The sequence below is a fragment of the Prunus mume genome, linkage group LG2, assembly GCF_029339155.1.
Source record: "Prunus mume cultivar Tortuosa linkage group LG2, ASM2933915v1, whole genome shotgun sequence".
Lineage (NCBI taxonomy): Eukaryota > Viridiplantae > Streptophyta > Magnoliopsida > Rosales > Rosaceae > Prunus > Prunus mume.
The window spans coordinates 6,214,843-6,230,389 of NC_142699.1; the positions used below are offsets into that span (position 1 = coordinate 6,214,843).

A 15,547-nucleotide genomic window follows, 5' to 3' on the forward strand; every position below is an offset into this window, starting at 1 on the left:
GGGGCATGACGGAATTTGGGTGATCGTTGATCGACTCACCAAGTCCGCCCATTTTCTACCTATAAAAGAAACCTATTCCTTGTCAAGGCTGGCAAAACTCTTTGTAGATGAGATTGTGAGGTTGCACTGAGCTCCTGTGTCATTGTGTCGGACAGGGATGCAAGGTTCACATCTCATTTCTGGAAGTGTTTAAATGAGGCTATGGGTACTAAGTTACATTTTAGTACTGCTTTCCACCCACAGATGATGGACAATCGGAAAGAACCATCTGCACCTTGGAAGACATGTTGAGGTCTTGTATTTTACAACTAAAAGACAGTTGGGATACTCACCTTGCGTTGGTGGAGTTTGCTTATAATAATAGCTATCATTCAAGTATTGAGATGGCTCCGTATGAAGCTCTATATGGAAAAATGTGTAGAACTCCTGTTTGCTGGAATGAAGTAGGTGAAAGGAAGCTGGAAAAGGTAGAAAGTATTCAAGCCACAACTGAGAAGGTGAAAATGATTAAAGAGAAGTTGAAAACCGCACAAGATCGACAGAAGAGTTACGCGGATAACCGATCCAAGGATCTTGAGTTTGCAGTTGGAGATTGGGTGTTCTTGAAGTTATCTCCTTGGAAGGGTGTGATGAGGTTCGGTAAACGCGGGAAGTTAAGCCCTCGTTATATTGGGCCTTATGAGATCACTGAACGCATTGGACCAGTTGCCTATAGACTTGCCTTACCTCCAGAACTATCTCGGATTCATGATGTATTTCATGTATCCATGTTAAGGAAGTACATGCCTGATCCCTCTCATATTTTGGAGCACCAACCTATGGAGTTGAGTGAAGATTTGACGTACGAGGAACAACCTGTACAGATCTTGGATAGGAAAGAGCAGAAGTTGCGCTCCGGATCCATTCCTGTGGTGAAAGTATTGTGAGAAGTCAAACATTGAAGAGGCTACTTGGGAACCCGAGGCGCAAATGCTGGCCAATATCCTTATCTCTTCAATTAACAGGTATGTAAATTTCGGGGACGAAATTTTTATAAGGGGGGTAGGTTGTAACACCCCGACTCTGTTTAATTTCCAATGCGAATGGTAAAACTAAATTAAAATATGAAATTACGAAACTACCCTTGGGGTAGGGTCTTTCGGTCATTTTCTTGTCCGGAAGGATTTTGGGACCATAAGTGGTTTGGTTGCGTAGGTGGTTCTGAGATGAATTCGTGGACAGGTAGGTTTGAATCGGAGTTATACCGAGGTTTTGGCGATAAAATTTCCTTCGGTGGCAAAACCGTAAATAACTCAAAAAGGGTTTTTGTCAAAATAAAATCAGATTTTCTTTTTTATTTTTCTCTCTCTCTCTCTCTCTCTCTCTCTCTCTCTCTCTCTCTCTCCTGCATGAATTTCCTCCCTCCCGCGAGCACACCTCTTCCGATCGGTGCAACCACCGATTCCGCCACCACCAACCGTGACACCGGTGCCAAACAGACCGCCAGGCCCCACCGTCACACCCCAGCCAAGTCTCCGTCGATAACAGCCGCGAATTTCGCCGAAATTGCAGAAATCCGGTGGTTTTTCCCGATTTTTCAAACCGCTCGTTCTCTCTCATTTCTTCACCAAATTGGACGTATAAGGTATGGATTTCTACCTATTTTCCGTGCTCTAGCTGATGGTTGGATAGGATTGCATTGATTTTGAGCGTAGGAGGTCTGATTTTCGACTTAGGTTTTGGCCGGATTTCGGGATGAAATTCCGGCCACTTCCGGTCAGTTTTTGGGGTGGGCCCAAGAACAAAAGTGACTCCAAATAGGGTGTTACATCTAGGATAGGAGTCTGGGGCTGAGATTTTGAGATTTTCCGGCCAAGCCTAATCGCTTTGGACACCCGCTTGCTGCCAGCGCGTGTGGCGGCGCGTGGGCAAGTGTGGTGGAGCTGTAAATCATTCCAGTGTGATCCTTAGGTTGTCACGAGCGCGTAGGATTTCGCGGATCTCGATTCCGAGGTCGTTTGACAATCGAACCACCATCGCATATTGGGCGTTATTCGGGTTCGATATGTCCCAACCGTTGGATCGTTTTCAAACTGAAATATGTTCCTCTAGATACCCTTAGGATCGTGTAGGATTCGACGGATCGTAAAACGGAGTCCCGGATACTCCGGAAAGGCTAACCTAGGGTGAGGGTTTCCATAACCGTCCAATTGGGCGATCGTGAGCGATCTAATCGTCCGTTTCGGACCAAATGTATAGGACGTGTATCCTAGACCTCGTCAAACCTATAGAAACTCCCGGGAAGCTAGGGTTTTATTTTAAAGTTCTGTTTTGAAGCGCTTGACGTTAATCGTATTTTTATATTCTCAATCGTACTCCACCCAACATACGCAGCAGCGGACCTCTAAGGGTCAAGCTGTGTGGGATTACTTGTGAGTGGACTTTTTCTTTTGAAACTCAGTATGATTTCATTTATGGAATTGTGGCATATAGTTTTGTTTTGTTTATCAAGAAATGTTTATATGCTCGAATGAACGTTTAAGGTTTTTATAAACCTTATTATGATATTTGAATTCCGAGAAAACATATTTGCATGCGTCTATGCATGGGGTACGTGATGGTTGGCATGGACTATGGTAAGGTAATATTTGATTTGCTGGTTGGAGTGCGTTAAGCACTAATTCATGTACCTCCCCTGATCTGATTTTGATTACGGATATTGAGTACTTTTGAAATTATGAGAACTCAGAACATCCTTGAGGGGATGTTGCTGTGGACCCTGGATTTGGGGTAGTCTGCGCGCGAGGATCGTATTTCAGCGCATGCTTTGATGTCGGCTGTACGCTTTGGTGGCCGAGAGTTCGCTCCCAGTTGGACGGCTCGCTCCCTAGACACATGGTGAATTGAGGAATGACTCGCCATGTGGACTAGTCAAACAGTCCCCCGGTTGGATTGTTTCCCTGGTACAAGTAAATATTGGTTATATTATTATTATTATTATTATTCTATTACATCATATATTTAGTAGGTATATTATTGTATGTTTGTATGAATGTTTATGAGAGTCTAACCTCTCGGAACTCTTAATTTGAGTGGTGGGCTTCGTGAAGTATTATTCACGGATTACGGATTTGAGATCCGGTATAAAGGTGTTAATACCTATGCATGTGTTGTTTATGTTGTTTTGTTACACTTATGGTTTTCTTGCATATAAAATGTGGGGGTTACATTATTTTGTTTTCACTTGAACTAAACTTGTTTTTTTGTCCACTCACAACTTTCATTTGCCCCGATGGCGAGTTTTGCAGTTGAGCCTGATGGTGCATTTTGGAATTCGAGTCTTCGAGAGACTCTTGGTACCTTTTCCTTTCGGTTGGCGATATTTCGTTGTATTTTGAATTCTGTAGTTATGCTCAGACGCCCAACGAGGGTTTAATTTTGTAAGGCCCGAGGCCTTGTTTGTAAATTATTGTACGCTGTAAAGCATGCGCCATGGTTGTTTTTAATCAAATTTTGAGCAAAGTTGAATTGGGAAATGTTCAATTTACGTGAGACTCGCCAAATTTTGGTAGAAAGTCTCGCTTAGTAGATGGGCGTGATCGGGATGATGTCGTAATTAGGCTGGTCTGCTCTGTGTTCCAAGGAATTTCGACGGGTCCTGTCAATTAATTTCAACTAAAAGGATGACACATGCTATGCATTGTGAATGAGTGATTGGTTGAAATAAATAATGAGACTTAATGACATATTTACTTATGATATCGGAATGATTTCAGTTCATGTTTTTTATGTGTTTTCTATTATATGTGTATTGGAATGATTCTAATTCATCTATTTTCCTACGTTTATTAATATACAAGGAAAAAAAAAATTATGTAAGTTCCATAGTAAAATTTATAATCAAGTACTCTTAAAATCATTAATGAGATCAACTAGGGGAGTAGGTGATTGAGTTCCAATTCCTTGATTACATGTTTGAGTTTCCCAATTCATGACTTCCCCGTTCCTGATAAGAAAACAAGTTAATTAAAAATTGTTAAAAAGAATGAAGGGACTATTTTACATTTTCTCATTGAGGTTGACAATAAGAGTTCTCCGAAATTAAAGATTCTCATAACATCCATTAGATGTAAAGAAGTCATTCTTATTTTAAGTTATCTCAGTATTTACTAACGGTTTAGAAGAAAGATAAAGGCAAACCCCACACATATTAACAATCGTCTTCCCAATTTTCATAAATCAAATTAGCTTTGATTCCGATTCCAACCAAACAATTAGTAAACATACTAATTATAATTAGCCTTATTACCATTACACTTCCAAACACTCTTAATACACACTCTAATTTGGGTATGCATGTTTCAGTTTGCTTCGTCGTACTCCAACTCTTTTTCACTTCGTCTCCCTGTTTCAATCCTAGATAAAGTAAACATGCCAATAGCCACGATATAAAGTTTCAAATTTTAAATAAATATTTCTTAAAGCCTAAAATCTAAACTAAAAGATTTATCATGGCATATAATCGAAAACATTAGAGGGGCCAAAATGCAATTTCCACATTTGTTGATTTTGACTAATTTAATATATTTTCCTCGTGTGGGCATCCAACAACCACAACGTGTCACCACCAAACTACATGTAGTTTTGTCACGCTCCAATATCATATTATTCTTAAATTGGCAATTACTAGTTACCACCACCGACCACCCTTACCATATATAAGATAACCCTGCTAAGAATTTGACCTTTACTTCAAAGTTTTTAGCTCAAAATAGAAGTAGTTAAACCCAAATACAACAAGATTATAAATAGATTAAGTTAGGGCTCGAGGCATTTGATACGATTAATTAAACAGATCGGATTAGAGTTAACTATTTTTTAATACAAACATGAAATTATATGACGGCTAAACCCTAAGAAAGAGAAAGACTATACCGATTATGCAAGGCTATATATCTATTTATGAAATAACATAGGCATCAAGGATTGGCATTTGAAAATATTCACTTTCCTGTACAAAAATTGAGAAAGAAAGAAGAAAGACATCTTCAGTCATGGAATAAAAAAAAGTGATCACATTACCCAAAGTGTTTATTCGACATGCATTGTGGTGTTCTGTTTCTAAAATTTTAACAGGTTATACAAACTTATGGAATCAGGTTGCTTCTTTGAATAACGTTTAGAGTTACAACAAGTTCTGCTGATCATCTTGTTGCTATGGGGGCACAACCTGTCTTTGGGTTTGCATAGTTTTGATGTCTTCCCTACTTCTCTGGTTCTTATCTTGGATGATGACACATTAAGCCGAGTGTCGCTCCTGTTAGTTTTTTCTTTTTTGAGTTTTCGGATTCGTCCCACCTTATTTTAAAAAATAAATTAAAAGAGTTACAAGAAGTTTCATTGCAGAAATTTGAGAAAAACGAGTGTCTCACATATAGCCCATGCGTGTCGGTAGCAAATGTGAAGCATACGTTTTATGAGTACATAGGACATGGTAGGGTGGGAAAAATAATATAGAGCATGGTCCAAGGGGTGGCTGAGGTCTGCTTTGACCCACCCTAAATCAGAAAAAATTTCCCCAAAAATAGCCTAGTTGCTAGTTCCAAACCTCCAGACCTAAATGGCTCAGCCCCCAAAAACATGAATTGCCTCAATTTTGGTCCATATGGTTTGTTTTAAAAAAATCATAGTTGAAATTTCCTCAAAGACTTTTTATAATGTTTGAATTTATTATGTCAAAATATATATATTTCCAATTGCATCTACAAAGATTCTTAGATTTCATTTGGCGCAAAGGAAAGAGTAATGCTACTCTTAACATATTTATATACCACATTCTTATACCATCTTATGTGGGAGATGAGGTAGATATCCATATTAATTAAAATTAATTTAACATTTTTTTAATAATGATTTATTGACACTTTTTAATTAATGTAGTTGTCACCATTTCTTACATAAGGTGATATGAGATGAGATACGAATGTGATAAGAGTAGCATTACTCCAAATGAGCAACCAACCTAATTGAATGCACAATCAATAAAATCTAAATCAAATGTTTTTTTTTTGGGGGTTTTTAAAGTCAACCTTTATTTATTTTTAATTTCGCTTTAGCAGCATGAAATAGTACTTGTTCCGTTCTAGAACACATTGAGATTCTTGAGTTTCGGTCACTGCTGCCAATATGAGTTATGTGGGTGTCTAAATTAATTGAATGTCTAACCACCCTGAACAGTGCCATCATGAAAGTACAAGGGTATAATAGTCATTTACCAATATTTTCCTCCTATTTATTATGGTCCAAATTTAGCTTCTTACCCATAAAATCCCATTTTCTATAATAAATTTTTTTTAATGGATTCATGACATTTATACACGTTTTCAAGTGAACTTTAGCAGTTTAGGTGTTTTTTTTTTCCTAAATTTATCAACCAAGAAAAAAAGGACACATCCACTGCCTTCCCACGCGCCTTGGTTTGGCGTGTCGTACACACAATGCTACACTGTTGCCGTACCATAGGTCTGTGTTTTCCCTCCGCTTTAAAAGCACGTGGGATCGTCCTCCCTCCTTTGTCACAATGACCTTTATACCCTGATTATTTCACAAATATTACACCGTTCCCTCCGCGGCCATTAAAAATAAAAATGAAATACCGCATAAACATCCAATCAAGGAATCATGCGTCGATCACAAAATCTCTGCCGTACACGTGGCTATTTATTGGGGCCCACGGCCGAAACTGACCGAACTGTCGCCACTACTGCCTTGGAGCGTAAGATTCTTACGTGCGAGCGTTTTGCACGGAAGCTAAACCCTCGGATTACCCTAATCCACCGCTGCTAAAGTCCCGAAATTACCCTCCACCTTATCCCTGAAGCTATCCTAGTCAAATTCAAACCCGCAAAACAGAGTCGGTTATAAGCAGGAGAAGGGAGGGTGTTTTTGGAATTTCGGATTCTCGAAGCGATAAATAAAATAAAATAAAGGGTAGAATTAAAAATTGCCGGGAACAAAATAACGGTGACCGGAGAAAAAACCGGCCGACGAAGGCTTTGATATTTCCTATATAAACCTGTCACAGGCCCTTGTTTTCTCTCATATTTGCTATCCGTCTCTCCTTCTCTCTCTCTTGCTCGCTTGTTGCTCTCTCAAACCCTTACCCTATAGAGGCTTCCTCTGTTATTTGTTTTATTTTTGGTTAAATTATCTTCCTCTCTTAAAAATACACACGAAGCTCTAAAAGAGGTAAAAATTCTATCTGCTATATTTTAAAATTTAATTTTAATTTGTAAATATTGTTTGTTGCGATGCGGAAGATCAGTAGCATGAATAATGGGATTGGAGAAAGACTGAATCTTTTGGCTTGACTGATTAGATGAATGCATGAACATTTGCTGAACGAATTGTGGGTTCGATCTGTTTGGGTGCGAGTTGGATTTGAGGGTTGGTGTTGGGATTTGGAGTGTTTGGTTGTTAATGAAACCCTAGAACAAAATGCTAGGTCAGTTGGTGAGGATTGGGATTGCAATTGAGATTTCAATCTGAAGTAGGTAATTTGAATTTAATTGGATCAAGCACTATGTTTGTAGATTTGCGTTTTTTCATTTAATCAGTTTTGCGAGCTCTGCTCTAGTTTATGTTAGGGTTTCCTGTATGTATTGTCTCAAGTGATCGGTGCTTAAGTTTTCTGGTTCCATTTGTTGCCTATGCTGCTAGACATAATCTCTTTATATATGCGTATTTGACTATAAGTTCTATTGGGGACTTAATATAATCAAAAACCATTTTCTTGTTCTTGAAAAACCATTTTACACATCTCGAATCCATTTTAAGTTTTTGAAATTAATGCGTTGTATGATTCTTTTTTATTCCTTTAGGCTTGATAACTGTTTATTTTAACATGCAATGTGTGTGTCTTGTGGCTTGGTTATAGTTAATTGTTTGATGCTGGATTACCATTGTTGATGGATTCTTATGCTTGTAGAAGTCACTAGACTTCTTGAACTCTTTTATTGTAGAAGTCACTGATTGCATTTAATGTGCATGCTTTGTCTGTGATGATTTGCTATCACCTAATTGGTTGCATTTCGTTTGAATGTTTTCTTAGAAGGAAATCACGAAAAGCTCCGTTCAACTTTCTTGGAAATATAGTTTAGTTTGTATGTATTTGCATATGAGATGGGTTCTCGAGGAAGGCCATTATTTGATCTCAATGAACCCCCTGCCGAGGATAATGAAGAGAATGATGGTGTCCGTTTCCAGCCACAAAAGGCACTTCCTTCTACAAACCCCCACAGTTCTGAAGTGCTTGCAGTAGCAGCTGTTGCACCAAGAATTGTTAATAATCATGCTTTTTCACACGCATCATCTGTGTCAGGTTTTCAACCTTTTGTCCGGCCTAAATATGCTCATGGCTCTGAAGGTGGTGCTGAGCAGAAGGCAAGAGATGATAATCCCAACAGTGCATCAATATCTAAGTCAAGTAAGGATGAGGATGTAAAACCAGTACCATCTTTAGCTTCTGCTTCTGCAAATGCTCCATCTGCTGAAAGAGAAGAAGGAGAGTGGTCTGATGATGCTGAGGGATCTGCTGAAGCATATGGAAGTGGCAGTTTGCATGAAGGTAAAACTTCACAAGTGCAAGGAAAATCTGGAGTGATTGTTGGATGTGCTTCGGCTGTTTCTCCAGATGGTAGTTCTTGCAATATGAAGATTTCAGAAAGTCTCAAGGATGAAAATAGCAGTCATACGTCTTTAGGATTTGAACATGATCAGAATAGCAACAGTAGCCGCAACTTAGACAGTAATGCTAAAGGTCAGGCATCCATGGAATGTCAGGAGGAACCTGGCTTGGTTCCAAAACAAGAGAAAGTTAAAGGCATTGAAGCAAGCCATGCAGTCAAGTGTGCAACTAATCCAATGAAGAGGAAGATAAACCAACTAAATGAAGCAAAGCTGGGAAAGAAACGTAATAGACAGACAATGTTCCTTAATTTGGAAGATGTTAAGCAAGCTGGCCCTATCAAAAGTTCAACACCAAGAAGACAACCCTTTCCCACACCTGTAACAACTCGCACTTTGAAGGAGGTTCGTACCATTCCTCCACCTACAGAACGCGTTGGGGAAAAGCAGTCACAGTCGACAATAAAGGACCAGAAACAAGTTGATGTTGTGTATAGTGAAGGAGGGACTGTGGTAGAGTCCAGTGAATGTAAGTCTGAATCTAATGGGGATGCTAATTATGGATTACTGCCCAGGACTAGAAAGCAAAATGGCGACACTGATCCTTCTGCAGAGGTCTTACCACCAATTCCAAGACAGAGTTCATGGAAACAGCCCACAGATATGAGGCAGCTGAAGAATTCACAGGTTGCTAATAGGAAGCCAGCTCTGGTCACTCAAAGTTCCATCGATTCCAAATCGGGAAACAAGAAGCCTCTTCCTGCAAAGAAGCAAATGGCAATCAGTAACACGTACCAAGACACATCGGTTGAGCGTCTTATACGAGAGGTTACCAGCGAAAAGTTTTGGCATCACCCAGGTATAAAGTAATGTTGTTTTTCTGTTTATGTTCATTAATGTTGACTAGTTCTTAGTGACATGGTTCCCAATTTTGTTACTCTTGGGAACTTTGGGCAATCTGTGTTGACAGCTTTCCTGATTTTCTTATGCCAGTGCTCCATGGCCCTCCAATTGTTACATTATGAGACTCATAGCACACAAAGGACTTGGAAGGTGATGACAATTATAGTGTGAAATCGAGATTCCAAATTGACATATTTCATTGATTTTCTCAATTTCACTTTGTAATTCTTATCACCATCACATGCCCTCTTGTGTGCAAAGTTCTCATAGTGTAGTTTGTTGTTTGTTTTGGTGGACAGGGAGGGGTTGGGGGAGATGTTTTGATTGAAGTGTTAATGTTTTGATATATATATCTGCCCCCTTTGTTTGGTTTGTATTTTCTAATAAACGTGAATTTGGTCAACTGTGATTCCTTATATTAGTTTTTAAGAAGTGAAAGTTGATATTGTATTGCCCAGGCCCACATATAGTGGATGGATCTATACAGTTTCATGTGGTGGGTATTCAATAATCAGGATGTCCTCTTGGGAGAGTATTCCTTCGTACTGAACCTATTGTTATTGGGACAACATACAATCTTTTCTGTAGAAATCTCCATCTCATGAGGAGAGCAAACAACACATTTACTATTTCTGGAAGGATATTTACCTCTGATTGTCGGTTTCTTGTTTGTAAGTACATGAAGTATAAATTGAAATCCATAATTTTGGCTTAGTAACTTGTGCATTTATATGTTTATTTATTTTTTAAACCTTGTCTTTGTGGAAAGGCTTGAAAAGCTTCCATTCATATGGAATATTTCATTCCTTGGTAGGCAGCAATGGTACTTAAGTTGTTGATTTCTTTTATGTTATGTGTTCTCATAGCCTGGTACATACAATATTTGTCTTCTATTCCTTTGGGTTTTAACCTTTTTGTGTGTGTGTGGTTTCTCAAACTTATTTTTCTTTCCACTGAATTTGCATTTTCTTGTGCACCAGGGGAGACTGACCTCCAATGTGTTCCTGAAAAGTTTGAATCTGTTGAGGAGTATGTCAGAGTATTTGAACCCTTGCTGTTTGAGGAATGCCGGGCACAGCTTTACAGCACATGGGAGGAATTAACGGAAGGTGTTTCTAGAGATGCTCATATGATGGTCCGTGTAAGAAGCATTGAAAGGAGAGAAAGAGGTACTGAGCCCAACTCCCAGTTTACGGATACACCTCAATACAAATTTTAGAAAAAGTAAAACAGGCTAACCATAGTTAGGTTGGCCTGTATAGCTGATAATACCTATGCTCTCTCTTCCTGGTTCTGTTAACCGATTAAGGTGTAACTTTTGGTGGCTTAGGGTGGTATGATGTAATAGTCCTTCCAGAAAATGGATGCAAGTGGACATTTAAGGAGGGCGATGTTGCAATTCTTTCAACCCCCAGGCCTGGATCAGGTCTGACGTGTGATTATGTTTCTTGTCAAATTATTTCTATTGGATATTAATGCTCTGACGGCATTACTAACACTGACTCTTATTATGTCATGCAGTCAGATCCATAAGGAACAACTCGTCAGCTGAGGACAATGAGGAGCCTGAAATCAGTGGGCGTGTTGCTGGTACTGTGAGGCGACATATTCCTATCGATACTCGTGATCCCCCAGGAGCAATCCTTCATTTTTATGTTGGGGACTCCTATGATTCTAACAGGTTGCTGCATAATTCTATTTGTTTTTCTATGATTTTCCTCTAGGATTATTTTAGTAAATATGCTGAAATTCTTCCTCTCTTTCTCTTGCTTCATCTTTAATATTATTTTTCCAGCTTCGTTGATGATGATCATATTCTAAGAAAACTACAGCCCAAAGGAAGTTGGTATTTAACTGTGCTCGGTTCTCTTGCAACCACCCAGCGGGAGTATGTTGCACTGCATGCGTTTCGCCGTCTGAATTTGCAGGTGACAAATTTTTGGATCCGTAATGGCTTTGAATATTCTCTTTTATTTGCATGAATACTAATTTGACAGATCACATTCACAGATGCAAACTGCAATACTTCAGCCCAGCCCAGAACACTTCCCAAAATATGAGCAGCAGTCCCCTGCTATGCCTGAATGCTTCACACAGAATTTTGTTGATCATTTGCATAGGACTTTCAATGGACCCCAGCTAGCAGCAATCCAATGGGCCGCAATGCATACAGCAGCTGGTACAAGTGGTGGAAAGAGGCAAGATCCATGGCCTTTCACTCTTGTTCAAGGACCTCCTGGAACAGGTAAGACACACACAGTGTGGGGAATGCTAAACGTTATCCATCTGGTGCAGTACCAGCAGTACTACACTTCTTTGCTTAAGAAATTGGCACCCGAAAGCTATAAGCAAAATAGTGAGAGCAACTTTGATAATGTTTCTACGGGATCAATTGATGAGGTTCTTCAGAACATGGACCAGAATCTCCTTCGTACACTACCAAAGCTCTGCCCAAAACCTAGAATGTTAGTTTGCGCTCCTTCTAATGCTGCAACAGATGAGCTTCTTTCCCGTGTTCTTGACCGTGGATTCATTGATGGTGAGATGAAAGTTTATCGGCCTGATGTTGCTCGAGTAGGTGTTGATTCACAGACTCGCGCTGCCCAGGCTGTGTCGGTTGAGCGGAGAACTGAACAGCTTTTGGTCAAGAATCGTGAGGAAGTCTTAGGGTGGATGCATCAGTTAAGAAATCGTGAAGCTCAGTTGTCAGTGCAGATAAGTAATCTTCAAAGAGAACTTACTGTTGCAGCTGCTGCTGTTCGCTCCCAAGGATCAGTTGGTGTTGATCCTGATGTTCTGGTTGCTCGGGACCAGAATCGAGATGCATTGCTGCAGAACCTTGCAGCTGTAGTTGAAAGCAGGGATAAAACTCTAGTGGAGCTGTCTCGCCTATTCATTCTAGAAGGCAAGTTTCGTGCTGGTAGCAATTTCAACTTGGAAGAAGCTCGTGCTAATCTTGAGGCAAGTTTTGCCAATGAGGCTGAGATTGTTTTCACTACTGTTTCAAGCAGTGGTCGCAAGTTGTTCTCTCGTCTTTCTCATGGTTTTGATATGGTTGTGATTGATGAGGCAGCCCAAGCCAGTGAAGTGGCAGTTCTTCCTCCCCTTTCTCTTGGTGCTGCACGATGTGTTCTTGTTGGAGATCCTCAGCAGCTTCCCGCAACAGTTATTAGCAAGGCTGCCGGGACCCTGTTATACAGTAGAAGTCTTTTTGAAAGATTCCAGCAAGCAAAATGTCCGACGATGTTGTTATCTGTGCAGTATAGGATGCATCCTCAAATCCGTGATTTCCCTTCAAGATACTTCTACCAAGGACGCCTTACTGACAGTGAAAGTGTTGCTAATTTACCTGATGAGACCTACTACAAGGACCCTTTACTTAGACCTTACATATTTTTTGACATTACCTATGGGCGGGAGTCCCACAGAGGGGGATCTGTCTCCTATCAGAACATACATGAAGCACGGTTTTGTGTTCGGTTGTATGAGCATCTCCACAAGTCATTGAAAGCGTTTGGGGTGGGAAAAATTTCAGTTGGCATAATCACACCATATAAACTGCAACTTAAATGCCTTCAGCGTGAGTTTGAGGATGTTTTGAATTCAGAAGAAGGGAAGGATCTATATATTAACACCGTAGATGCTTTCCAAGGCCAAGAGCGTGATGTGATTATCATGTCCTGTGTGCGTGCTTCAAGTCATGGGGTGGGTTTTGTTGCAGACATCCGCCGCATGAATGTAGCTCTCACTCGTGCAAGAAGGGCTCTTTGGGTATGGATTTCTTTCTTTCTTATTAGTCATTTATGCTTATTACAGTCAAGTTCACACCATCTACCTGCACATAGCTACCCACTTATTATTAACTTTTAATTTGAAATTGGATCTTTTAACAGGTGATGGGGAATGCAATGCCTTAATGCAGTCTGATGACTGGGCTTCATTGATTACCGATGCCAAAGCCAGGAAATGTTATATGGACATGGAGACTCTTCCAAAAGAATTTCTGTTACCAAAGGGACCTTCTTACACTCCATTACCAGGAAAGCCTTCCTCTAATATGAGGGGTTTCAGGTCTGCTGGACCAAGGCATAGATCGCTGGATATGCACGTGGAATCCAGGTCTGGAACACCATCAGAAGATGACGAGAAGTTGGGTGCATCAGTAATTTCTAGGAATGGAACTTACCGGCCTATGAAACCTCCGTTTGAGAATTCCTTGGATGACTTTGATCAGTCAGGTGATAAATCCAGAGATGCCTGGCAATATGGTATACAAAGGAAACATAGTTCTGCTGGGGTTGTTGGAAGGAGAGATATTTAGTTATTAATTGTTGTTTTTGAATCCTCTTTCTGCATCATGAGAGCTTCGTGGCATTCTTTATTTTTCCTATGGTGCAAGGGTTGCTCTTGGTCTGCCAGAAAGGTCTTGGGGCACTAGTTTCCTGTGCTGATATCTGAAGCTGGACACCTCAAATTAGAAGGGCTGAACTTTGTGCCAGATATCTTTCATTTAATTGGGAAGTTTGGCATTAAGGGGGACTTGGCAGGGGCTATCGGCTTGTGCACAAAGTTGCTTTTGCAGAAGAACCATTTTTGTTGACTTCATTCCTACGATTGCTTGCAAGGGGCTGGATGCTTTTGGGTAGATGGTGGAAAATCGTACCCTACCACCAGCTTACAATCTTCAGTGGTAAGAAATGTTTTTTCAATAAAAGAAAAGTCATTTGATGTGCTGAAACTGAAACATAGATTTGTAATTGGAGTAATGCATATAACTCTGTAATTTTTCTTTTCCGTGTCATTGTTCATGATTTCTTCTCATTTATTGGATACCAAATAACTCAGGAATCCAAACAATGGCGTCAACAAAGCTATTCCTGTGATGGTATTATTGCCCGTGCCGCTATTCAATTGATGTCATAAGTTGCTACTAGGAGATTAGGGGAAAGCTTCCTGATGATTCAGTAGCTCTCTTCTCACAAACATACCGACTCATTCGATCTTGCTACGACAAGAGTTAGTGCTTCGATGTAGAAAGTTCCCATTTGAATGATGCTATGTACATTTTTGGACGTGCAGAATGCACATGATGACCACATAGGAAGGCGAATGTAAAGGTCTGGTGGGTTTTACTGAATGTTTTTTTCTCCTGTTGTTTGAAATGTTAGTGGAGGCATAAACACATGCCAAAAGATGGCATTGCTACAATTTTCTGTATAGATATGGGGAAGGAGTACAGAAATTGTATTAGAAAGAAAAATCCATTCATAGCTTGTAGTGTCAACTAACTTTGTACATACATCTTTTAGTTGTGGAATCATATAAATTCTTTTGTTCTATGCTTCCTTGCCTTCAGTTTCTTTTACATCTCTGACCAAAGAACATGAGAGTTTCTCAGCTCAGTAGTTTCCGACTATTGATAAGGTTTGTTGCAGCATTCATTTGTAATTTATGACTATTGATCAAATGTGGGTTTTATGTGTGGGTGATTTCTACTATTGATCCAATGTGTCTTCTATGTGTGGGCGATTTTTGAAGAAAACTTAGTTGCAATTGGGATAACATTATATAGTTATTCCCGGCTAATAATGTTATGTCACATGGAAGTGTTATTGTGCATGTCACAGTGTTATTAGTTGCAAATAGCAAAATAGTGTTATCCTCGTTTCATAAAAATTGATCTCCGATTTTTTACTATTGATCAAACATCAGTATGAAAATCGTTTCTCGACTCATGTGATGTGTGGACCAAATAAAAAGGGGACCCTGATTACCTCATGGCATGTGAGGACCTAACTAGGATAGTAGGGTCGCCCTTTGTCTTGTAAAGGACAGCACTGGCATATGGCACATGCAAGAGTAGCAACATGTTCATGTTATGGAGCATTTTTACTTTGAATGCAACCCCTGTTTTTACTGAATTACCAATCCCTAAAGTACTTCTTGTGGGCAATGGGCAATTTGGGGCTTGTTCCTCGTT

At 39.8% G+C, this 15,547-nt stretch overlaps 2 protein-coding genes across 2 annotated transcripts; both read left to right on the forward strand.

Moving 5' to 3' along the window:
• The first annotated feature begins 383 nt into the window (after nt 1-383).
• Nucleotides 384-926, forward strand: LOC148919508 (uncharacterized). The gene has a single exon (XM_089047222.1). The coding sequence runs from the start codon at nt 384-386 to the stop codon at nt 924-926; it is 543 nt and encodes a 180-aa protein (XP_088903348.1).
• Nucleotides 927-7,099: 6,173 nt separating this feature from the next.
• Nucleotides 7,100-14,906, forward strand: LOC148919509 (uncharacterized). The gene is given in 10 exon segments (XM_089045257.1): nt 7,100-7,227; nt 8,090-9,523; nt 10,548-10,736; nt 10,898-10,993; nt 11,089-11,248; nt 11,363-11,495; nt 11,578-13,338; nt 13,461-13,473; nt 13,476-14,257; nt 14,413-14,906. Coding segments are annotated over 8 exon segments (4,128 nt in total). The 5' UTR covers nt 7,100-7,227; nt 8,090-8,160; the 3' UTR covers nt 13,889-14,257; nt 14,413-14,906.
• Nucleotides 14,907-15,547: the final 641 nt, after the last annotated feature.

What these genes read in the sequence shown, in the direction of transcription:
- LOC148919508 (XM_089047222.1), top strand. Translation starts at nt 384, where the DNA reads ATGGCTCCGTATGAAGCTCTATATGGAAAAATGTGTAGAACTCCTGTT.